The sequence below is a fragment of the Mytilus californianus genome, unplaced genomic scaffold, assembly GCF_021869535.1.
Source record: "Mytilus californianus isolate M0D057914Y unplaced genomic scaffold, xbMytCali1.0.p SCAF_8, whole genome shotgun sequence".
NCBI classification, from domain to species: Eukaryota; Metazoa; Mollusca; class Bivalvia; order Mytilida; family Mytilidae; genus Mytilus; species Mytilus californianus.
Genome location: NW_026262734.1, coordinates 47,066,332 through 47,091,770, shown reverse-complemented (window position 1 = coordinate 47,091,770; position 25,439 = coordinate 47,066,332). Strand labels below are relative to the sequence as shown.

The window sequence follows — 25,439 nt, the reverse complement described above, 5'->3', positions numbered from 1 at the left end:
ATAATTTTCTACATAAGAAAATGCCTGTATGAAGTCAGGAAAATGACAATTGTTATCTATTCTTTTGATATATTTGAGTTTTTGATTTTGCCATTTGATAAGGGACTTTCTGTTTTGAATTTTCCTCGGGGTTCGTTATTTTACTTTTTTCAGCGATAGGTGCTCGAATAATGTGAATTTAATTTCTTTATTGAGATATGTATTTTACTTATTTTTTTTAAATACATATCAATCATAAGCATGTTAGATATATCGTCATTTTTTTTTTATTCATTTTGATTTTTCCCATTGAATTGTCAATTTGTTATCTTAATTGAAATTGCTTCATGGGTCTGTTTTCATAACAGGTCTGATAAATAGCGTGTAGATGCTTCTAACACGCATTTAATCTTAAATCAGAAGGTCATCGTCTGTTCATTTCTTTTTTTTAAAGAAACACAGCACATAAATTAACATTATAACGATTGTGTAGGTTTTTCCATGTGTTGTTTTCGCTATAGAAATAATTAAATACATGCATGGATACCAATGACTGAAAACGAGCGTTAAAAAGAAAAATGTATAAAATTTCAAATAAAGAACAACATATGGCCAGCTAATGAATTCCATATCGGAGTTATAGAACCCAAAAACGTTATGTTCTATGCCATGTTGTCTCTGTTAGGGAGTTGTCTCATTGGCAATCATATCACATCTTTTTATTTTCTATTAAGCCATCTTTCCGATTCGTTACCGATTTTACCATCAATCATTTAGTATAAAGGTTATAACTTGTAGTACAAGAATGACAATTTTCCTCATTAAGATATATAATACGATAATCTACATTTAATTGACAATAATCGACAATAAAATCATTGACATTTGAAAGTATGACATGATTTTGTGACAATTAGATAACTATAATTTCAATTTATTGTGATAATTTATTTGGGCACATAATCGCCGATGTTTGATCGTCCGTATTGAAGAAATATCTAATAAAATAGAAGTAGAAACTAAGAGAGTAAGATTGCTGTTTATTTTGAGGTATGTGTTTAACGTTTTGTGCATTGTTGTATAATTTGTTTTGTTGATGTTTATCCTTAGTGTATTTTTTTTTTATTAAAATTTCGATTTTATTAACACTATCCTCTATTCACATATGTAAAGTGAAACATAACTTTTTATTACTTTATGCATACAAAGATGGAAAATAAATCACGCTTTTTATCATAGATTTTTGAAACATTTACCCAAAACAAATGAGGCAACGGATACCAAAGGGGCATTTAACTCATAGGTCGAAAATAAACTGACAACGCCATGGTTAAAAAATAAAAAGACATACAGACATACAACAGTACACAAAACAACATAGAAAACCAAAGACTGAGCAACACGACCCCCACTTAAAACTGGGTTGATCTCAGGTGCTTCGGGGTAAACAGATCCTGCCCCACATGTGGCATCCGTCGTGTTCCTCATGTAAATACAAGCCCGGTTTGTATATATATATATATATATATATATGTATATACCCCTCTACCAAGAAATTTGTTTTGCATGCACACGTATAAAAATTGCAGTTTTTATCCAACGCAATCATAGGTTTGAACGTTGTTTTCAATTTAGACTTTTATATATTTTTTCGTTTGGGCTTGTATTATATTTTCCTTCGGGTTTATATGATCCGTTCATCCTATTTCGACTCTTTAAAATTCAAGAGTCTATCCTAAATTCAGGTAAATTATATTGCCTTCCAAATACCGTTTCGATCCCTAACATCACTAAAGAGACATTGCTTGTCGAAATCCGGATATGGTGTACAAATTTTTGCACCTCATGTTTGCGGTATACCATCTTTCCGCAAGTTTATTGTTTTCTGTTTGGTAATGAATTATTATAAGATCCATTTTAAAACATCTGGTGATCCGTTTTTTTTGGCAATCGCCAATGGCAGTCAGCAGGGTTTAAGAACATCAGTTGTTCGACCTGCAAGTCAAATGCGTTTTGTTAAAATATACTTTTTCACTTTTTTGGTCTTTTGGAAAATGTTGTTTGTGCTGTATTTAGACCCCTCTACCAATAAATTTGTTTTGCATGCACACGTATAAAAATTGCGGTTTTTATCCAACGCAATCATAGGTTTTAAAGTTGTTTTCAATTTAGACTTTTATATATTTTTTCGTTTGGGCTTGTATTATATTTTCCTTCGGGTTTATATGATCCGTTCATCCTATTCCGACTCTTTAAAATTCAAGATTCTATCCTAAATTCAGGTAAATTATATGGCCTTCCAACTACCGTTTCGATCCCTAACATCACTGAAGAGACATTGCTTGTCGAAATCCGGATATAGTGTACAAATTTTTGCACCTCATGTTTGCGGTATACCATCTTTCCGCAAGTTTATTGTTTTCTGTTTGGTAATGAATTATTATAAGATCCATTTTAAAACATCTGGTGATCCGTTTATTTGGCAATCGCCAATGGCAGTCAGCAGGGTTTAAGAACATCAGTTGTTCGACCTGCTAGTCAAATGCGTTTTGTTAAAATATACTTTTTCACTTTTTTGGTCTTTTGGAAAATGTTGTTTGTGCTGTATTTAGACCCCTCTACCAAGAAATTTGTTTTGCATGCACACGTATAACAATTGCGGTTTTTATCCAACGCAATCATAGGTTTGAACGTTGTTTTCAATTTAGACTTTTATATATATATATATATATATATATAAAATGACTGAATAATAGCCAACGATAAATCTTACGGGGCGATGGATCATATAAATATGATACAGTACACTACAAAATATAATATATAACCAGTCTAAAAGGGTATAACATCACCAAAAAATGACAATAAACGAACAAATGTAACTATAAATATTTCGGATAACAGATATCCTTCATCAATATGAGCACGATGTAAAATGAATCAGATAAATCTATTCTGACTATTAAACTATAGCAATCTTGAATTCTATACAATAAAAAAAGTGAAACAGTTTCACCCGAACATCATATGTAGAGACGCTAATAAATTTTTAAAATTTCCAAAAAACGACTCAAAGACATGCCTAAAATGAAAATAGTAATTATAGATACTAACTGGCACAACTCTAAAATTCTAAAATGACGTCAGTTAAGATGTTACAACAACTGCGTGTAAATACATTCCCAAAAAAACAGCATTGATCGATATAAGCTGGTAAAATATGACAAACAGAGGCTGCGTATTTATCATTCCAAATAAATAGCAGTTTTATAATGAAAAGAAAAAATAATAGTAAATTTGGGCTAAGGTTAAAAGTTGGACGTGGATGCGTACTTGTATATCCCTACCAAATGAAAAGAACCCTGGTATTTAAACTAGTAAAATTCAAAAAATTCCAAAAGAATCCTTAAAACTGTAAGAGTCAAGTAAGGAAGCCGGAGTAACTGGAAACAAATGATGTCAGGAAAATGAGTGATGGTAGGGAAAATGAGTGACTCATTCTATGTTTTTTTCATTTATGCCCTCTGGGGAAACTGTCCTTAGCTTTCTTATCCAAAACCTTTCCCGAGCAAGTCTTTCGGCCCTTGACCAACACTCGTTGTGGTCTATGATTGTGATTGTAAGGTTTTTGAGATCAGCTTGGGCGTGCCCAGGTGATCTCAAATGACGACTTACGGGGAAGTCGGGCTTGCAGGTGTAGTCACTTCGATGACCATTCATGCGTTTGTTGAAAGGCTGTTCTGTCTCGCCAATATAATGCTGCCACATCGACACTGAAGAAGGTATACAACATTCTGTGTTTTGCAAGTTACATTACAAAATATAGTGTATACAGACCCAGTGGAGTGGCAAGTAAATGTTTGAGTATTCAGTATTTGTTGGCAAGTCAGACATCGTCTGTTACCACACGACTTGCACCATCCTGCAGTTGAACAGCTTTTATTAGAGGAGACGTCAGCTCTCATAAATAAGTCTTTCAGACTTGCTGGTCTCCGAAAAGCTAAGACAGGAGGATTGGGAAAGATATTGGATAATTTTGGGTGATTGGCAATAGTTTGCCAATTGGCACGGATCAAACGTGAAAGGTTAGTGAAGGCGGGATTGTATGTTAAAACAAACGGAACTATTTTGTTGCGCCTCTTCTGTTTGTACTGTAATAGGTCATTGCGGCTGTTGTTATTAGCACGCGCAAATCCCTTATCTATGTCCAATTTCTTATAACCTCGTTTGGTCAAAAAACCGCGAAGTTCCTGTAACCTTTTAGTCAAAGCCTCCTCAGAGGAGCAAATCCGCTTTTCTCTGAGAGCTTGACTGTACGGGATACTTTTTGTACAGTGTTTGGGGTGACAGCTTTGGGGAGAAAAGTACTGATGTTTATCTGTAGATTTACAGTAGAGATCTGTTGATATGACACCGTCCTTAATAGATGCAGTAGTGTCTAAGAAAGATATTTTGGAGTCGGAAATTTCATATGTAAATTTAATTGACTGGTGTGCGTTGTTTGCATGTCTGATAAAATCATCTAATTTTTGTTGGGATTCAATCCATTTCATGTCAACATCATCGATGAAACGGAACCAAGACAGAGGTTTGGATAAAGATGTTGAAATAATTTGTTTCTCTAATTTTCCCATGAAAATATTGGCGTACGACGGTGCCATTTTTGTCCCCATCGCTGTCCCGTTTATCTGAAGGTAATGTTCACCATTAAAGGTGAAATTGTTGCATTTCAGGACCAGAGTGAGCAGCTGGACTAAACATTCGGTAGGTGGTTCTAAGGTGTTGCGAGAGTCCCATATTTCCTTACACGATTGTATTCCGTCATCATGAGGTATTTTGGTATATAATGAGGTGACATCTAAAGTGACAAGGAGGGTTTCCGGAGGAAGAAGGTTCATTGATTCCATTTTACGAAGATAATCTGTTGTATGTTGAATGTGAGAAGGATGATTTTCTACATGAGATCTTAAATGAAAGTCTACGAATTCCGAGATTTTCTCAGTCGGGTGGCCGTTTGCGGATACAATGGGTCTACCAGGGTTGTTAACCTTGTGTATTTTGGGAAGAAGATACAATCGACCAGGCTTGGCGTTCTCTGGTTTTAAATATCCGATTGTATCCTCATCTATGTGATCGTCATCGTGCATGGTTTGTAACGCAGTAATAATTTTGGAACTAAACTCGGAAGTAGGGTCATAGTCAAGCTTCTTATAAAATCTCTCATCAGAGAGCTGACGCTCTGCCTCCGCGATGTAATAACTTTGCCAGAATCCTCAGAATCAAAGAATATTTTGGTAACAAGGATAATGAGGAACACTCAGACACGTCTGACTCGGAGGAAGAAATCAGAAATCCGCATTTTAAAAAGAAGAGTTCATGGATTCCTAAACCTAGTAAATCTGCTACACTTGAAGATGTTATCGACAAAATCAAATCGGATGTTGTTCATCTAGCTAGCAACAAGTACTCGTCATTTTATAACACCTCTTCTGACGAGAAAAAAGCCATACAATCGCTGAGAAACCGAGATGATATTGTGATAAAACCAGCAGACAAGGGAAGTACCGTTGTGATAATGGACAAAGCTAACTACATCGCGGAAGCAGAGCGTCAGCTCTCTGATGAGAGATTTTATAAGAAGCTTGACTATGACCCTACTTCCGAGTTTAGTTTCAAAATTATTACTGCGTTACAAACCATGCACGATGACGGTCACATAGATGAGGATACAATCGGATATTTAAAACCAGAGAACGCCAAGCCTGGTCGATTGTATCTTCTTCCCAAAATACACAAGGTTAACAACCCTGGTAGACCCATTGTATCCGCAAACGGCCACCCGACTGACAAAATCTCGGAATTCGTAGACTTTCATTTAAGATCTCATGTAGAAAATCTTCCTTCTCACATTCAACACACAACAGATTATCTTCGTAAAAAGGAATCCATGAACCCTCTTCCTCCGGAAACCCTCCTTGTCACTTTAGATGTCACCTCATTGTATACCAACATACCTCATGATGACGGAATACAATCGTGTAAGGAAATATGGGACTCTCGCAACACCTTAGAACCACCTACCGAATGTTTAGTCCAGCTGCTCACTCTGGTTCTGAAATGCAACAATTTCACCTTTAATGGTGAACATTACCTTCAGATAAACGGGACAGCGATGGGGACGAAAATGGCACCGTCGTACGCCAATATTTTCATGGGAAAATTAGAGAAACAAATTATTTCAACATCTTTATCCAAACCTCTGTCTTGGTTCCGTTTCATCGATGATGTTGACATGAAATGGATTGAATCCCAACAAAAATTGGATGATTTTATCAGACATGCAAACAACGCACACCAGTCAATTAAATTTACATATGAAATTTCCGACTCCAAAATATCTTTCTTAGACACTACTGCATCTATTAAGGACGGTGTCATATCAACAGATCTCTACTGTAAACCTACAGATAAACATCAGTACCTTTCTCCCCAAAGCTGTCACCCCAAACACTGTACAAAAAGTATCCCGTACAGTCAAGCTCTCAGAGTAAAGCGGATTTGCTCCTCTGAGGAGGCTTTGACTAAAAGGTTACAGGAACTTCGCGGTTTTTTGACCAAACGAGGTTATAAGAAATTGGACATAGATAAGGGATTTGCGCGTGCTAATAACAACAGCCGCAATGACCTATTACAGTACAAACAGAAGAGGCGCAACAAAATAGTTCCGTTTGTTTTAACATACAATCCCGCCTTCACTAACCTTTCACGTTTGATCCGTGCCAATTGGCAAACTATTGCCAATCACCCAAAATTATCCAATATCTTTCCCAATCCTCCTGTCTTAGCTTTTCGGAGACCAGCAAGTCTGAAAGACTTATTTATGAGAGCTGACGTCTCCTCTAATAAAAGCTGTTCAACTGCAGGATGGTGCAAGTCGTGTGGTAACAGACGATGTCTGACTTGCCAACAAATACTGAATACTCAAACATTTACTTGCCACTCCACTGGGTCTGTATACACTATATTTTGTAATGTAACTTGCAAAACACAGAATGTTGTATACCTTCTTCAGTGTCGATGTGGCATGCAGTATATTGGCGAGACAGAACAGCCTTTCAACAAACGCATGAATAGTCATCGAAGTGACTACACCTGCAAGCCCGACTTCCCCGTAAGTCGTCATTTGAGATCACCTGGGCACGCCCAAGCTGATCTCAAAAACCTTACAATCGCAATCATAGACCACAACGAGGGTTGGTCAAGGGCCGAAAGACTTGCTCGGGAAAGGTTTTGGATAAGAAAGCTAAGGACAGTTTCCCCAGAGGGCATAAATGAAAAAAACATAGAATGAGTCACTCATTTTCCCTACCATCACTCATTTTCCTGACATCATTTGTTTCCAGTTACTCCGGCTTCCTTACTTGACTCTTACAGTTTTAAGGATTCTTTTGGAATTTTTTGAATTTTACTAGTTTAAATACCAGGGTTCTTTTCATTTGGTAGGGATATACAAGTACGCATCCACGTCCAACTTTTAACCTTAGCCCAAATTTACTATTATTTTTTCTTTTCATTATAAAACTGCTATTTATTTGGAATGATAAATACGCAGCCTCTGTTTGTCATATTTTACCAGCTTATATAGATCAGTGCTGTTCTTTTGGGAATGTATTTACACGCAGTTGTTGTAACATCTTAACTGACGTCATTTTAGAATTTTAGAGTTGTGCCAGTTCATATCTATAATTACTATTTTCATTTTAGGCATGTCTTTGAGTCGTTTTTTGGAAATTTTAAAAATTTATTAGCGTCTCTACATATGATGTTCGGGTGAAACTGTTTCACTTTTTTTATTGTATAGAATTCAAGATTGCTATAGTTTAATAGTCAGAATAGATTTATCTGATTCATTTTACATCGTGCTCATATTGATGAAGGATATCTGTTATCCGAAATATTTATAGTTACATTTGTTCGTTTATTGTCATTTTTTGGTGATGTTGTACCCTTTTAGACTAGTTATAGATATATATAAATAGTCATGAAAAGAATATTTAAATCATAATATCCGTGTACTTATTTGGTATAAACATAGCAATTATTTTTTTTTTTCTTCAACTTACAACTTGCAAAGTTTAGAAGATGAGCATTACAAAAGCAGCTGTTATTGTCTGTCTCCTTGGAATAGTAAAATCGCAGATAGGTTAGTGATTTAATTGGTAGTTCATTGTATGTGTTTATTTCTCTGTGTGTGTGTTGGGGGGGGGGGGGGGGGGGAGGGGGTGTTCTATCGTTTTGACCGATTCTTATAATGTCTTCTGGTAAATGACTTTGACCTTAGATTTTCACACAGATTCCATTATAAATAGAGCTATCAATAAAGTGTATGTGGTATAAATATTCTTCACACAATAACATTTTTGTCCCACTATGATTTGCAGTCTGATGATCTGAAAAATGACCAGAACATTACTGTATTACCGTAAAAATGATATTCTGAATTTTCCTTACTTCGACATTGTTAAACATTATAGGTTGCAATTCTGTAAATATAGACAATGCAATTTCCCATAGGAACTCCCTTTGCGGATAAAACTGTGACAGTTTTACTAGGAAGTTTCGTGAAATATAATATCCTAGAACGGAAAGTTTATATGCACTACTATTTTATTCAAAGGTCAAAATATAGGGCTGTGTGGCATATTTTCAACATTTATATGCCCTGAACTTCTAAGAGTTTAAACTTATACTAAAATTCTATACTACCCTTACCTCCATTTTTGGACCTCCTAAGAATTAAAATTTAGGCGCTACCATGTTTTTCTATACTGGATACATTCCCAAGTGATGTCTCTATGAAATGAAACACATAGATCATAAATGGGAACCTGTACGTTAACAAATTAACATATCTTTGAATATTATATATCTCCCCAAAAGAGGCGTGGTTTGAGAAACAGCTGTATTTACAAAGTGCAACCTATAGAACACATTTTTGTTGATGATACAAAGTCTTGCATTTGCCAATCTGTTTAAATACTAAATAAAATATTATGCCTTTTCAACTTTTGAAAGTATTTTAATTACAATTTCTTATATATATACATGTATATATAAACAAATTTTAAATTCAAAAACAGAATTTTTTTTATTACAATTGTTAAATCCATTATATTATTTAATTTTTAAAAAAGAGCAAATAAATGTTTGTATTATGATATCACATTTATTTTATTTATTCAAACTGAATGTTTCATGATTTAATAGTATTCAGTGAAACAATATTTTATAACACGTTGCATGAATCGTAGCGGCAATTGTTATTAAACACTATACTTATTTTTAGGGATACCATAGCATAGCTCGATCATAGGTTAAACGTATGTTGCTAGTTTTGAAAGTATCATATATCACACAATATTTATCATTTATCACACAACATTCGCAAGAAACTGCCACAATTTTTTTTTTAAAACAGGACGTCCGTGTTCAAGTTGGCAGGTGCATTGTGCTGATCAGATTCAATGTATATATGATTGGGAACAATGTGACGGTGAAACAGTTCATTGTCGTGATGGATCTGATGAACAAGAGGATATTTGTAGAAGTAAGACATTGTTCAAAATTTAATGTTGATTAGTTTATTTAGTTGTAAATTCAACGACAGCAATAAAGATAAAGCAGTATAAAAACCTTATGCTTATGATAAATCATTAGACAACATGTTGTCAAAGGTATACCCAAATAGTCAATTAATTTTAAAAATATGATTTCGATAATTCAATACAAAACAGTTTCAATGACAAACTTATGGGATCTCATGTGTTCGAGTCAACATATTTTCTAAAACAAAATGATATATGAAATAAATCAAATGAAAAGCTGCCACTTCTTCGACGCTGAGCAATAAAGATCCAAAACAGAACTTCTTATTCTTATTGCGGAATAAGCATTTTTGTCACGTTCGAAGTACACAAAAAAATTAAAGGAGAGTTAACATTTCAACAAATATGTTCACGCTGTTAACGTACAAAAATAGCTTGACATTCCTTCTGACGGTACAAATAAACTATGGATTTGATGATTTTCTTTAATTGCGGATTTCATTAATCCCAATAACGATTGAATATTGGACCAATATTTAGCTCCTCTTCAGTGAAGAATAGCAGATCATTTATGATATATTGTGGAATTAAACATACTTCCTGCAATTACAAATTTACACTTGTACTTTTTGTCTAAATATTACTTTAGAAAAATGCATTATGACGTAACATAATTGTGTTGCTTTTCTAATATCGAGAAATTACTTAAATCTTATCAGAAAGGATATCGATTTAAAATTTCATACTACATGCCAATATTGTCATACATTCCATTGTAAACTGCAGAGTTATTTTTCGTGCAATGTCAATTTCATGTCAAGTCAATTTTCGTCAAACTGTTGGGGGATTGAAAATTGGTGTCATCTTAGTTGGATATTAACCAAATTATAGTTGTAGCAGTGATTGGCTGCAATGACCAACAATATTTTTTCAATGTTAGACAAATATCCACACTTGTATTGGGCATGATATTGTTGACAGTCTTGCTAATTTTCGCCCTCCTCGAATTACTAAAACTCATACAAAAAATGATATTTTTCTGACAATGACATTATGTTTCATGTGCGTTGGATTTTCAAGATGAAAATGATCCAAGTTAACATATTAATTGCAAAACGCTTAAATTTATCAAATGTATTCTCTTTCATCTAGATCGTTTTCTTAGTTTTAAGATTATAAATCTACAGAAGTTGAATGACTTGACAAATGAAGAGTTACCATTTTTTGTCCTTTCCATTTTCAGATCACACATGTCCAAGTACTGACCTAAAATGTGCTGATGATTTACAATGTTTTTCTTATCTGTATCTTTGTAATGGGAGACGGGATTGTTATGACGGATCAGATGAGACATTTAATATCTGTAAAAGTTAGTATATCATGAAACATTAAGACCATGTTTCGCACATGTGAATTTACAATTAAAAAAGAAATCCACAAATTTCATTTGAAGTCATTGTCATTAATTTACGAATAATTCACGTATATTCCATTCCAAATCATGATATAACATGTCAATTTGCTACTAAAACCTTTATGTAGATAACCTACATCTTTCAGTGAATAAATTTTATGCTGCACTTTACCTAAAGTGGATCAATATACCTAAAAAAATGGCTTTTTAATTTCATCGCAATTGTAACATAATATATAACGTAGCTCTTTATCGAAGAAACTGACATTTCAGTTTTATATGAAGTCAGGATCTTTTCTACAAAAGGTCAATGTTTGAAAACACAATATGTAAATAAAAACATCAGTGCTCTAGTAAAACGATAGTGTTTTTTATTGATGTTTGTAGATTTTGACGATGTTATTGTGTCAATGATTACTGTTTGTACACCTTTTTTACATATTATTTCAGTTTTCTGCACATTTTTTTCATGTATTCTTATTTAATAAGTGATGTTATAAAACCTAACTATTATTCTATAGACTTTTGTAGCGAGGGTGTCAATGGCTTAGATTTTAAGTAACAAGGATAAAAGCTCTACTCACAAAGAATCAGAAAAAAGATTAAAAAAAAAGATAAAAAGCTATTGTGGTTGTAACTTTTGCGTAATCACAATTTATTTTTTTCAGAAAAAAACTTGTATTGCTGTATTCCAAATATGTCTAGTTGACCAAGTATACCTGTTCTCATTGTCATAAATCAGTTGTGCCTTTCTGCCACTCCTATTCATCTATTTGATAAATATTATTCGTTTAATACGACTGTCACAAAAATAGGAGGTTTGGTTAGCCGTAAAACTAAATTTCTCCACCATTTTCTTCTGAAAATGTCATACCAAATCGGGAATATATTGGGCTTATTGTAGTAGTTGTTGAATCGTTCTGTTGATTGATATAGTCGAGATTTTCATTTTTTTATGTTCTTTCATGAAAAAATGTAAACAAACATGCAGTGGACGGTAAATAGTAATAACTGATTCTTACAAAACAAAATTGAATGCAACAAATCATTTAACAACTGTAATGGTCAAGTTTTATTGATAGATCAGAACATATTGAAAATATATTTTTTTCTTTATCATGACTCTATCTGTTCACTTATTCGTCACAAGCTCCACGTGCTCTTTGTAAATTGTTCATTTGTGTAGCGTTTCCAGAAACCTCGGCAACAAAATTGAAAGTTACTTAACCTGAGATCAACAATCGTTGAATGAAATATCATTTGTCAATATAACGTTATCGATTAGTTTAAGACTTAAAACCGGACTTTGTTTAGTATATATTCATGCATTGGTTCAATAATTTTGATAACAATAAAATTACAAGAAAGTCGTTTCATATGATTTTAAAACAATTTGATGCTTTAAATCTGTGTATACAGAATTATTCTGGATAATGACAGTATGGTCTGTTCACAATTGATTGCTTTTTGTTACAGCCAAAGAATGTGCATTCAGACAGCGTTACTGCGATAATGGGAACTGTGTTTACATTACTGAGTTCTGTAACGGAAAGGATGACTGCGGAGACAATTCTGATGAAAAAGAACACTGTTTTCGTAACAATCACTGATTTCATGTCTTTAAATAAGAAATTAAAGAATGATACAATGTTCACACTAATTTTTATCACGTTTCATCACAACGCGATAGAATCTATTATAAAACATGTTCTACATATTTTATAAAATTATATTTTCTGTGTGCTAATATACCTGCGTCCCGGTGTATATTCGATCTGATTGGCCAGAACTTGTGTCCAATGCTTCTGGAAGAGAGGACACATACTATCACAACAAATACGATATGTCAAACCTAGGTTAAAGTCAGCAATATATAGAATTTATGACCGCCATCTCGAATACGTTGACATTTACAAAACCAGATAACCTCAACTATGACTATGTAACCATTTCACGTTCTCCACGTATAAGAAGTTTTGCATTGTTGCAAGTTTTTAAGAATGACTCAAATAATAGATGTATCAAGTGAAGCTGGCCACAATCAATCTTTCGGAGTCACGGTGTCACTCCTGATTGGTTGAGGACTTTCAGTTTTCACTTTTCCGCGGAGTTTGGTATTTTTCATATAATTTTTTCCTATGGAAGGGGAGATTGTCCAAGGTTCAGTTTTAAGCGTGGTTTTGTGTTATTTGATTTGTGTTTTGCTAGTTCTTTCCTAATTTTGTCTGTCTTTATAAAAATCAAAATGTGGAATGATTGCCAATGAGATCACTCTCCATAAGAGACCTGTTGACATAGAAAATTAACAACTATAGGTCGTCGAACGGCCTTCAACAATGAATAAAGCATATACAACTCAGTCAGCTATAAAAGGCCAAGTCCGTATGCAAGCTCTGCTGGAATGTTCCTTCATATGAATGGCAAATTAACAAAGGCATGTGTTATCATCATTCTCTCATGATACACCAACGATTTTGGAATGATTTGGCTACTGTTCATTTCTATTTGATATTGACATATATGGAAGTGAAACAAATTATATGTACACAATGTTAACCAGTTCCAAAATGAAATAGAAATTCTTGCAAACTAGTTTGAACAAGATTTGCTTGAATATTCTGCTTTTCTTGCCAAATCGTTATGGTTTTTTTTTTCTATTTAGAATATATAATTCTCATATATATATATATATATATACTGCGTTTTTTCTGAAATGGTTAGACTAGTAATCATTATAGTTGAAATAAATCAAAAAAGGTGTTTAACTTTGTAATATAGATATATAACTAGTTCATTTATAGCAATATTTGTTTCTGTAATAAACTACAAAAATGTGTTTATCAGAAAATAATTTAACCCGATAAAAAAACGATCTTCCTTATTTTTTGAAAAATCAATATACCTGTTAATGTTTGCTCTAACTATAGATATTTAATATGCCTGAAAAAAGACATATAAAAGTATGTCTAAAAAATTAATTCAAATTAAAACCTGCCATAACATGTAACTTATGTTGTACATCATTTATTCAGGTGGTGATGCAAAATGTCTTTTTTTACGGTTAGAACTTCGAACTAACTTAGAGAGAATATAAAACGACTAGCAAATTTTTGATTACAACAACAAATATGAAGATGATTCTGAACTCTATATATCTAAACTTAGTGTATTTACTGTTTTATTAGGCATTGATCTATTTCTTTAAATATAAGTTATCATAACATTTAAATGTTCAATCACTTTTAGAGTCAAAGTGAAATTTGAATTGCACTATATATAATTGAAATTATTTAACATTCAATTTAGAATAATTGACGATTTAATTTCATCATAACTTGAAGTTTGAAAGCATAATATCATTAAGTGAAGATAAAATATCTATTGTCGTAAATTGTATGTGTAATGGACATACATGTATATGCTAAGTTAAAATGTGTGTGTATGTGTTCTCTATCGTCATAACCATTACTTATATTGTCTTCTGGCGAATGATTATGACTTTATGACTCCCTGATCACACAACCACATTGTTATTAAAACTTCCAGTAACAAGCATAAAGCCTATGTAATTTAAATATTTCTCACACGCCAACATTTTAATCCCATTATGGCTTGCAGTCGGATGTTCAGAATCATGACCAGAACCCTTATTGCTTGTTTATACCGTTTATCCCGTACTTCGACATTGTTAAACAACAGATACATATAACACATTTTTGTTAATGTTCTAAGTCTTTTATATATCTGTTTAGATGCTAAATCAAATATTATGCTTTTTAACTTTTGAAAGTTGTTCAATTACATTTTTCTAATATTTTTTATTTATTTAAAATAAAAAATTGTCAACTAAAAAGTGAAATTCTAAATATTGTTTGATTTTAAAAAAGCACTCGATCTTTAATATTTTTGATTTTGATATCATTTTCTTTCTGGAATAGTCAGTTAAGCGATAAGGATGATCGACAAATTGTTGCTCTATTACTTATTTTGCAGATCAAAATGTAGGACATACGGTTATCAAGTTTTGTGTCGCAAATGTCCGTAAAAATCACGACCTTGAAAACATTTAAGATATAATTGCATGATTCATTTTAATTTGTTCATTTTCTTTAATAATATTACCTGGTCAACTTGTCGCAGCGATTTTTGTTGAAAAGGTGCAATTTGGGTACTGTGACATAATATTCAAATTCCTTGTTTTATGTTAAAACAATCTTAATGTGTAGCAAACCACACTCAGTCGTCCAATGAAAAAGCACCGACTATGATATCATCCAAATGTTACACGTTTTGATTGACATCATATTTGTTGTGTTTAGTGGATTGATATTTCAGGAGACAGTCGGTAATCCAATATATATTAATTTTGCTCCACTATTCACCGTACGGTTTTGTACTATATTTGACACAGAGTTCTCAAAGACCCAAAACAAACAGTTATCTTGCAAAGTTTTTATTTTCATTTTAAATTTCAGTTATATTGGTAAGTTTCTGCCGCTCAAAAACCACATTACAATAAGTGCTTAACACTGTTATATCTTAGTGAACTTGAATTTATAGATAATACCAGAAAGAAATTCACATCTTGATATTTTATTGTCACAGATGGACAACTTCAAAAATAAAATCTATGACAAACGAGATGATTTCATCTTTCCAGTTGTCAACTTCTCTATTTTCTGCAGTTACATACAACAAAAAGCAGTGGTATGTAACTGCAGAAAATAGAGAAGTTGACAACTGGAAAGATGAAATCATCTCGTTTGTCATAGATTTTATTTTTGAAGTTGTCCATCTGCTCTATCAAATAGCGTGTACACATCTCAGTTTATAAATTAAGCGCGTTCATGTTTACACTGTTCATATTGCATGAACAGGAGTATTTTCCTTTCAACAAAAATGTTCAAACAGAGTTAGGAGTAAGGACGAATAGAATTAATAAACATCATATCTTTTTGTTTGACACCAGTAAAGTTGTCTTATCTGTTATTCATTTATTTATCCGAATGTGGCTTATTTGTTCGCTCTGGAGTCCACGCGATTTCCTTGGATTTTGAAAATCTGTAAACTACCATCACCTTACTGAACGTCTACTTTGAAAGACAATCCACGACTTTGCACATAACTGACATTATCTTAGAAAATAAAAGGGGTACCTACTTGATTGTATCTTTTGTCTAAAGGAGACATGCTTATCACATTTTTTAAACACAAATTGGAAGAAATCAATCGATATTTTGTTCTTCAATGTCTGTTTGTTTAATAATCGATTTGTCGGTTTGCCACGGTATTATCTTCAAATTTTGAAGTCAAAATGTAAAGAAAACAGCCTTCTTCAAATCAATTGCTGATGAAAAAAGTGACCATTGATTTCAACTGACTCACAACAGAAATGTCAGAAATTACATTTACACACACACATTTTTAAAGAAATCTTGTTTGCTGCAACATACAGCATTAAATTGATAATACTGCTGAATTGACATAAATAATAGTATATAGCATCTTGACCCTTAGCAGAAAACATTTGTTTACTGTTGTAGGTAGCTCTTGTGGAATAAGTCATAATGAGGAGATAAGAATCAATATGTAATATATAAATATACACATGCACAATCTGTCGATACATTATTGTGGTATTGTACGAGATTAATTTTTTTTCTGAACTTAAATGACGTCTTTACACTAAATCCATTGGATGTTGGATGTGTACTGATTGCTAATTTAGTTTTAGATACATATTTATTTTTGTTATTTGTGATAGGCTTTGAGCTGTTAGCTACTGCGAGTATTCTCAGATCTGTGCCAATAAACCGGTGACATTCTATGGCATTTGGTCTTTAGTGGAGAGTTGTCTCATTGGCAATTATGCCAACTCTTCATCTTTTTATAAATCATAGGGTAGGTGGAAAAGTGTTTCGTAATCGACAATTTCTTTGTCAGAGTATCAGTGTCGTGACGGGTTTGTCAAGTGTGCTGATGGATTCCAATGCATATGGGAGACTGCTTTTTGTAATGGTAAAATTGCATGCAACGATGGGTCGGATGAAAGCGAGGCTACATGTAAAGGTAAAAATAACACTAATAACATAGTTCAGTATTTACTATTCTCTATCAAAAATTAAGATATGAGGTGACATGCTCGACCATTCATCATTGTCAATTTTTTTCACTTGGGATACAAACATGACGAGAATGTCTTTTAATCATGCATAAAACTTTAATAACAGCTAACAAAATAAAAGGTTGACACTAAAACGTACAGAGGAAACGTTTCCAGTTTTGGCAGAAAATTCAATTTTGAAAAAGGCAAAAGTAGAATACCTCTGTTCAAAAGTTACCAATCGTTTAAAAGAAAACAAATCCGGGTTACAAACTTATACCGCGGGAAACACATGAACTTTAAGAGGAAAACAACGGAACAACAAAAACAATGAACAACAAAGACAACCGCAAACATACATAGAAACGGACTTTTTGATAACAACTGCCATATTCATGAATTGGTACAGGACATTGTATGAAACATGGTGTATTGAACCTGGTTTTATGGCTAGCCAAACCTCCCGCTAAAATAGCAATGTTAACAAATAACGCGAACATGACAACACTACGTTACAGGTATACAGTACACTCAAACGCAAGAACACTCAGCACAGAAAAATGCATAATAAATAATATAATAATACATTACAACCGCAGAATAACAACGGACATCATTAATTAACGACAGCACAGGACACCAACATCAGTGACGTATATATAGTTTTGATATTCATACAGTGGGTTCGTGTTGCTTAGTCTTTCGTTTTCTATGTTGTGTCTTGTGTACTATTATTTGTCTTTTTGTCTTTTTCTTTGTTAGCCATGGCGTTGTCAGTTTATTTCGATCTATGAGTTTGACACTCCCTCTGGTATCTTTCGCCCCTCTTTTATATGAAACGAGATCCAAAACTTCTCAATAGTTTCAAAGTACTAGTCAAAATAATTATCATAATTATGGCGGTCTTAAAACGTGTTAAAGGCTATTTTAATTCAATGCTGTGACCACGTCATTATCATTTGTGCTAACACCATACTCTATCCATGGAAAATGGAAATTAAGTCGACTATACTGACAAATAAGACATATGTGAAAAGTAACTTAAATACAGAGTTCAAACCACAAACGATAAGACATAACACGAAATCCAACCAAACTTACAAGAGAAACATCATAACTAAATAAATGAGTGTTGGATGTTTAAATACCGAGACATGTCGTATAGCAATGCAAATTCTCACTCGGCAAAACAGTCATATAGGTTATTCGGGATTGAAAAAGGAAAAAATATAGTATGGTACTGTATGGTACACCATAAATGTTTTCTTTTAGACTGAAAGGTATCTACATTGTAATAACTCATTTAAGATTAATATTGATGTTCTTCTAATAACAATGCTAGGTGAAAAAATTCTGAAAAGATTTTCGAAGAAGGTGATCGGATCAAAATCTTAAAATAATGAAAAAAGGGACGAAGAAAAATCGCTGTAGTTTAGATTTATTTATTTGGAAAGCTAGTACAAATACATTTGTTGATTGATTTATATATGTTAAGAGGGAACGAAAAACAGATTGTTAAGTTAACAAAATTAAAAATCATGTTAAGATGTGTCACTGCATCAGCGATCGAATAAGCTATTTCAATTGTTTATATAGTGATTGTTTACATTTCCATAAAACTTATAACTTAATTTGTATAAAGTATAACAACAAATAAGTTCTAACAAATCGTACAAGGTTTATATATGAATAAAACTGAATGTTTTAAGATTCAAAAGTATTCAGTGAAACACTACATAATAACAAGTTGAAAGAATCGTAACGGCTATTGTTATTAAAAACTATAATTATTTTTAGGGATACCCTGGCATAGCTCGATCAAAGATTACACATACTTTGCCGGTCTTGAAAGTATCAAATATCAAACAATACTTTTCATTTATCACACAACATTAGCGAGAAATTGTCAGAATTGTTTTTTTTAAACAGGGCGTCCGTGTTCAGGCTTGAGGGTGCATTGTGCTGATCAGATTCAATGTATAAATGATTGGGAACAATGTAATGTTGAAACAGTTCATTGTCATGGTCGATCTGACGAACAAGAGGATATTTGTAGAAGTAAGACGTTGTAAAGAATTTTCATGACAATCCTCTGAATGATTTATACTACCAGTATGTAATTTTGCCTCTGATTGTATTTAAAATGTTCTGTTATTATGTTATTATACAGGTATATATTTATGATATACCTATAAGCTGTATTGCTCCTTGTTTGAAATAAAAAGTAAAATCACAAAAATACCGAACTCCGAGGAAAATTCAAAACGGAATTGAAATCAAAATTGCTCAAACACATTAAACAAATGGATAACAACTGTACATATATATAGAAAATGGTGGATTAAACCTTTTTTTATAGCTAGCCAAACCTCTCACTTGTATGACAGTCGCAACAAATTCCATTATATCGACAACGATGTGTGAATAAAACAAACAGACACAATAGGTAAAAATGTCAAAACAGGGGTACAACAGCCAACACCGTGCCACAATCTTAATCACTATTAAAGCAAACCAGCAAAAATGAAAGACAAGAATACAAAAATTTATAAAAATATAGCACAATAACACAATGAAGGGATGTACAAGCACAGAGCCACATCATATCTATCAAAAACTATAGATGTAAGTTAATATTGTTGATAAGTTTATTTAGTTGTAGATTCAACGATAACAATGACAAAGCAGTATAAAACGTCATTATAAACTAAATGATAATATAAACACAACATTTTGTTACGCATTTGAGATTGTTACTGGTAGATTTGCCTGTTATTAGGATATGTATAATTTAAGTGTATTTTTCTAACATTTTAAGTTTGAAATTCTGAAAAGCCTAGTTTAAACCCAAAACCCACCTTAAATATCTCAAGTAAAACTGTATACAACATGTAGAACAAGACACACATATTGGGAAAAATGTTAGGGAGACGAATTTATATAACAGTTTCCTTATCCCACTTATTGCATTACTAGTATGTTTCGTATTTTTGTTACTCTTTTAGCTATACTTAACGAATTATTTAATAACAAAATGTTAAGATTCAATTACTTTAATCTTAAATATTATTGTCATCATAATCAAAATTTGATAGGCTTACCTTATGCTTATAATTCAACAATTAAACAATATGTTGTCAAAGGTATATGCAAATAGTCAATTAATTTGAAAAATAAAATTTCGATATTTGATTACAAAGCAGTTTTCAGTGGCAAACTTATAATTGGCCCTAGTTCTCTTGGTATCCAGTGTATTTTGTGTGATAGGTTTTATCAATGTTGTAAGGGGCCGCATTAAGGTCATCTTCAGTATGGGATGTCATGGGTTCGATTTGACAACTTTTTTTAAACAACATAATATATAATAATAAATAAATTGAATAGCTGTCTCTTCTCACAATGCATTAATGCTCAAAATGCAATCTCTTATTCTTTTTGCTGAATAAGCATATTAGGCTCGTTCGAAGTACACAAAAAAAAACCAAAGTAATTGTGATGGTACTTATTAACTATGGATTCCATGAGTTTCTTTTTGTTGCGGTTTTAATTAATCCCAGTAACGATTAAATATGAGACCAAAATTAAGCTACTTATAATTAATTATTGTTGAAGAATAAAAAATCGTCTATGATAAATTGTAGAATTAAACATAATTCCTGCAATCACGAATTAACACATGTACTGTTTCATTTTTTTTTTTTCCAAATATTAGTTTGTAAAAATGTATTTTGACGTCACATAATTGTATTATTACTTTTCTGATATCGATACAATTACTTACATCTTACCAAAAAGGATATCGATTATGAATTTCTGACTACATGTCAATATTGTCATGCATTCCAATGTTAACTGCTTCTGATTTCTTTATCTACCAAATTAGTAACATAGTGGTTTTTAGTGCAATGGCCATATCATGTCAATATTAAATTAAGAAGATATGATTGCAATTAATTAGCAAAGGTACCATGCTTATAATTTTACACACCAGACGCGCGTTTTATCTACAAAAGACTCATCAGTGACGCTCAGATCAAACTAGTTAGAAATCCTAGACAAGTACAAAGTTGAAGAGCATTGAGGACCCAAAATTCCATAAAGTTGTTCCAAATACGGCTAAGGTAATCTATGCCTGGGATAAGAACATCTGCAAATAAGACAACTCTGCACAAGGGATCAACCGACACGGATATTGACAACTATAGTTAACCATACGACGTTAAACTCATTCCGCATTAGTCAGCTATAAAAGGCCACAAAATGACAAATGTAAAACAATTCAAAAATAGTTATTGCTCTGCTTAGCTGTAATGATAAACCAATTGTTTATATCAATGTAAGACAATATTCACAGTTGTATTTGCCAGGAATTTGTTGAAAGTCGAGTTAGCCTTCGTTCTCCTTGTATTTCTAAGCCTCATTCATTTTTTTCCGGACATTGACCATATGCTATATTTTCGTTGGATTTTAAAGATGAAAATGATCAAAGTCCCTACAATATTGGTTGGAAAATGCTTAGATATAACAGATGTATTCTCTTTTATCTAGATCGTCTTCTACTGTTATAGATGATAAATCTACAGATATTAAGTGACTTGAAAAATGAAAATATATACAAAATAATGTTTCTTTTAATTTTCAGATCACACATGTGAAAGTACTGACTTAAAATTTGTTGATGACTTACAGTGTTTTTCATATCTTCATCTATGTGATGGGAGTCGAAATTGTAATGACGGATCAGATGAGACATTTAATATTTGTAAAAGTTGGTATATCATGAATCAAGACCAAGTTCGTTGAAGTTTCTCACACGTGAATTTGCTAAATTTAAAACAAATCCAAAATTATCACCTGAATTTATTTACATTAACTTACATATACTTCATTTATTTTTCATTTTAAAATCATGATATTACATGTTAATTTACCAGCAAAAACTTTCATGTAAATTCACGTGAATCTTTGAATTCATAATTTTATACTGCATTTCACTATATCATGTATATAAATGATGTTCCCTCACTAAATAATTCAAACCTTGTGACGCATCTATCCCATCGAACTAGAGATAAAGGATACAAGAGACGCAGTTAAGTCTGACTCATATCTTGACTTACATCTAAATATTGACAATGAGGGTCGATAGTAAACAAAACATTACTACAAAAGAGATGATTTCAGCTTCCCAATCGTGAACTTTCTATTTTTATGTAGACACATTCCTGTAGCGCCTGCATACGGAATATATATATCCCAGTTGATACGATAATTTACAGGGCTTGTATTTCTTATCATTATTTTCTTGAAAGATCATGGTTGCTGCTCACAAGGAAGCTATTAAGCCAAAAGTTTCAAATGGTGAAGTTGAAAGCATCCCTTCGTAAATTTTACGGATGTCATCACGATTTGGTTGACCGTTACGGAATATCCGTTTCAAAGATGAAAGCAGATATGTTCCAGATTTCGGAACTATAAACCCGTCCCCTTTACAAGAATGTGACCTATCGAATTAGACTTATTACCGGATTTGTAATATCATGAACACCACAACGGAAGCCATATGTGGAACAGGATCTGCTCACCTTTCCGGATCACCTGAGATCTCCCCAGTTTTTTGTTGGGTTCATGTTTCACAGCCTATAGGTTTCTATGTTGTGTTTTTTGTACTATTGTTTATCTATAGTTTTTTTTCGACTATTCAGTTTGAATGTCCCTTTGATATATTTCGACTCTTTTTTTCTCACCTAGGGTGGATCTATTACTGCAAAGAAATGGCTTTTCAATCCAAATTGTCACATACAATTCTCATGGCAGCTCGTTTTAGATGAAATTGATATGACCGTTTTATATAATTGTGAGGGTTTATTCCTTGAATGCCAACATCCTTTGATCTACCGACAATTTACCTGTAAAATTATGTTGGCATTCGAGGAATAGGTGTAAGTAGTTATCACAACAAAAGTGCATGCTTATCAAAACAATCATACTAATTAAACAAATAGGTAAATTACAGGTAGCTAAATCTAGTTCATGTTTGTCAAGTTGTTAAAAATCATTTTTTGCTGTTACTGCTTGAACAAATATGGATTTTCTTAAAATAAAACTTTAAAAAGTGTTGCATCACAAAGTCAACATGTGCATATTGTCAGGAATTCCAGTTTGCACAAATTCTACAATAGACTTTTTGGACTTTGATATTTTTTTTTCTTCAATATTTCTATAGTTGTGTGTGTTCTAATACCTTCCATATTACTTGATGGAATTTCTTGAAACTATGTATCTCGTGTTAAATTACTAGTGTATATAAAGTGCGAGTTCAGTAAGTTCATTTTCACTGTCGTATGCGAGTATGTCTATTGTAGAATAAAGGATGATGGGGAAAAATGCGTTTGTTTACTTTTTGAAAATACAAAATAATTGATTTGAATGTATGTTTTAACACAATTTCATTAGAATATAACTTTTTAATGTATAATAACAGGATTCAAGTCCAAAAAAGTGTAATTTAAACAGCTGAATCTATAATATTGTTTACTGAATGCGATTCATTTTAACTTTAAATGCGATGCATTATCAATGTAAGTGCAATCATTTCTGATGTGGATTTTTTGGAGGAGCGATGAATTTTATTGTTGTATTATATGATAATTCGACATGCAACAACTTAAAATAGTCTTTAAATGACTTTAATATTGATGATATTTACAATTTGAAATGCAACCTAGTCGTAGATGCTTACTTGAATATTCTAGGGTACCAACGTATGTTTGATTCCGGACGTTGTGCGTTGTGTACCGTTCGTCGATTTTTTTTCTGTACGTTCGTTGCGTGTTTTTGTCATAGTTCTGTACTGTTCGTTATAAAACATCGAGAACATAATCAGCTGTTTCTATTGAAATGCTTATCTTTTATTTTTTGTTAGCAAGCATTTGCAACTACTAAGTCTATTTGACATTTCTAACATTTCAAATCGAAGAGTGAAACAACCTGAGTTTTCTATGTGTTTGATGTGAAACAGAACTTACAGGAGCTAGTAAATCCCACTAATCGGGAACGCCTGATTACAACCAGTTTCTTAGAAACCCATCATTTTGGTCTTGAGGTCAAAGGTCAAGCGCACACGAAGGTCAGGGTGATATGCGTCAAAATTCGTCTAACTTCACAATTTTTTTAGAGAGTCGGCTGAATTAAGACTTCATATGATGAAAATTTATAAACTTCCTTCTGTGAAAATGTATCGCATGTACAATAGAAATGAATCGCCCTTACGGTGAAAATGAAAGTCTACTACCATTATTCGACGGTAAACATGAATCGCATAACGAAAACAGCAAAGTGGAATTTGATTCAATATTTACAAGCTGAATAACAAAACCTGTTTTGAGTTATACCACATTAATAATTATGTTAAAAGGAACATTTTTCTGCAAATGAAACTTCACTGCTACTTTTAAATTTCTTGCACGCTCTGTTCGTGAACTATTCTTAATATCTATATATTTGTATATCAATTTTACACCTGGATGGCTGTAGGCGCGATGAAAACCCGTCCGCATCTTAATCTATATTATGAACTTATACAAACAGTACACATTATTTATTATTTCTTATTTTATTCAAAAATAATGAATTTGTCGTTTGTTCATTCATCATTCTACTTTAGAAATTCATAACGGAGACAGTAAAAATAGCACATTATATACACAGATTACTCTGTTTTATTTTGATCAGTTGTTCATGATATTTTTCTTGTAATTAACTAAACTTTCTTTAATATTTCTAATATGTCTTTTGTTAATAAACAATTCCATTCCCAAAATATCTTTATGTTTAATAAAAAGTAATAAAATTGTTTTAATTTTCTTTATTTCTTAAAAATTCATAATAATTTAAACCCCAAAATCTACTATTTTTTCTTATCAAAAAGTGATAAAATGTTGCAATTTCATCAAGTTCACTAATTATTTTTAACAGTTTAATAAATATAAAAACATTTAAATAGTTATAAAACACCTATTGTTATTATATACACATCTATGGTAATATTTTTGTTGGCGTTCAAGGAATAGGTAACATATGAAATGTTGGCATTCGAGGAAGACACCATTGTGAGCATTTTCAAAACACAATTAATATGAGAAAACACAATATGTAACCAAATTTAGAAGTTGTAGTAGTTTGAACCATTAGTGGTCCGGTTCAAACGACAGTGTTCTTGATAGAGGTTTATGACGATGTTATTGCTTCAACAATTACTTTTTGTACACATTTAGTACTTGAATATTTCAGTTCTGTACACATTTTGTCAGATATTCATATTTTATAAGTTATTCAT

At 32.3% G+C, this 25,439-nt stretch overlaps 1 protein-coding gene across 2 annotated transcripts; it reads left to right on the top strand.

Annotated features, from left to right (window-relative positions):
* Positions 1 to 931: 931 nt before the first annotated feature.
* On the top strand, positions 932 to 12,650 carry LOC127711667 (modular serine protease-like). Of its 2 annotated transcripts, none has more exons than XM_052217784.1 (5): positions 932 to 1,029; positions 8,119 to 8,182; positions 9,458 to 9,586; positions 10,828 to 10,953; positions 12,475 to 12,650. In XM_052217784.1, the coding sequence occupies exons 2-5, from the start codon at positions 8,122 to 8,124 to the stop codon at positions 12,606 to 12,608; spliced, it is 450 nt and encodes a 149-aa protein (XP_052073744.1). In that variant the 5' UTR covers positions 932 to 1,029; positions 8,119 to 8,121; the 3' UTR covers positions 12,609 to 12,650. The 2 variants fall into 2 exon arrangements, with proteins under 2 accessions (XP_052073744.1, XP_052073743.1); XM_052217783.1 differs by having other exon boundaries at positions 939 to 1,029; positions 8,114 to 8,182.
* Positions 12,651 to 25,439: the final 12,789 nt, after the last annotated feature.

What these genes read in the sequence shown, in the direction of transcription:
- LOC127711667 (XM_052217784.1), top strand. Translation starts at nt 8,122, where the DNA reads ATGAGCATTACAAAAGCAGCTGTTATTGTCTGTCTCCTTGGAATAGTA. An exon ending in ACAAGAGGATATTTGTAGAA is followed by an intron (nt 9,587 to 10,827) that starts GTAAGACATTGT and finishes TTCCATTTTCAG; the next exon opens with ATCACACATGTCCAAGTACT. An exon ending in GACATTTAATATCTGTAAAA is followed by an intron (nt 10,954 to 12,474) that starts GTTAGTATATCA and finishes TTTTTGTTACAG; the next exon opens with CCAAAGAATGTGCATTCAGA.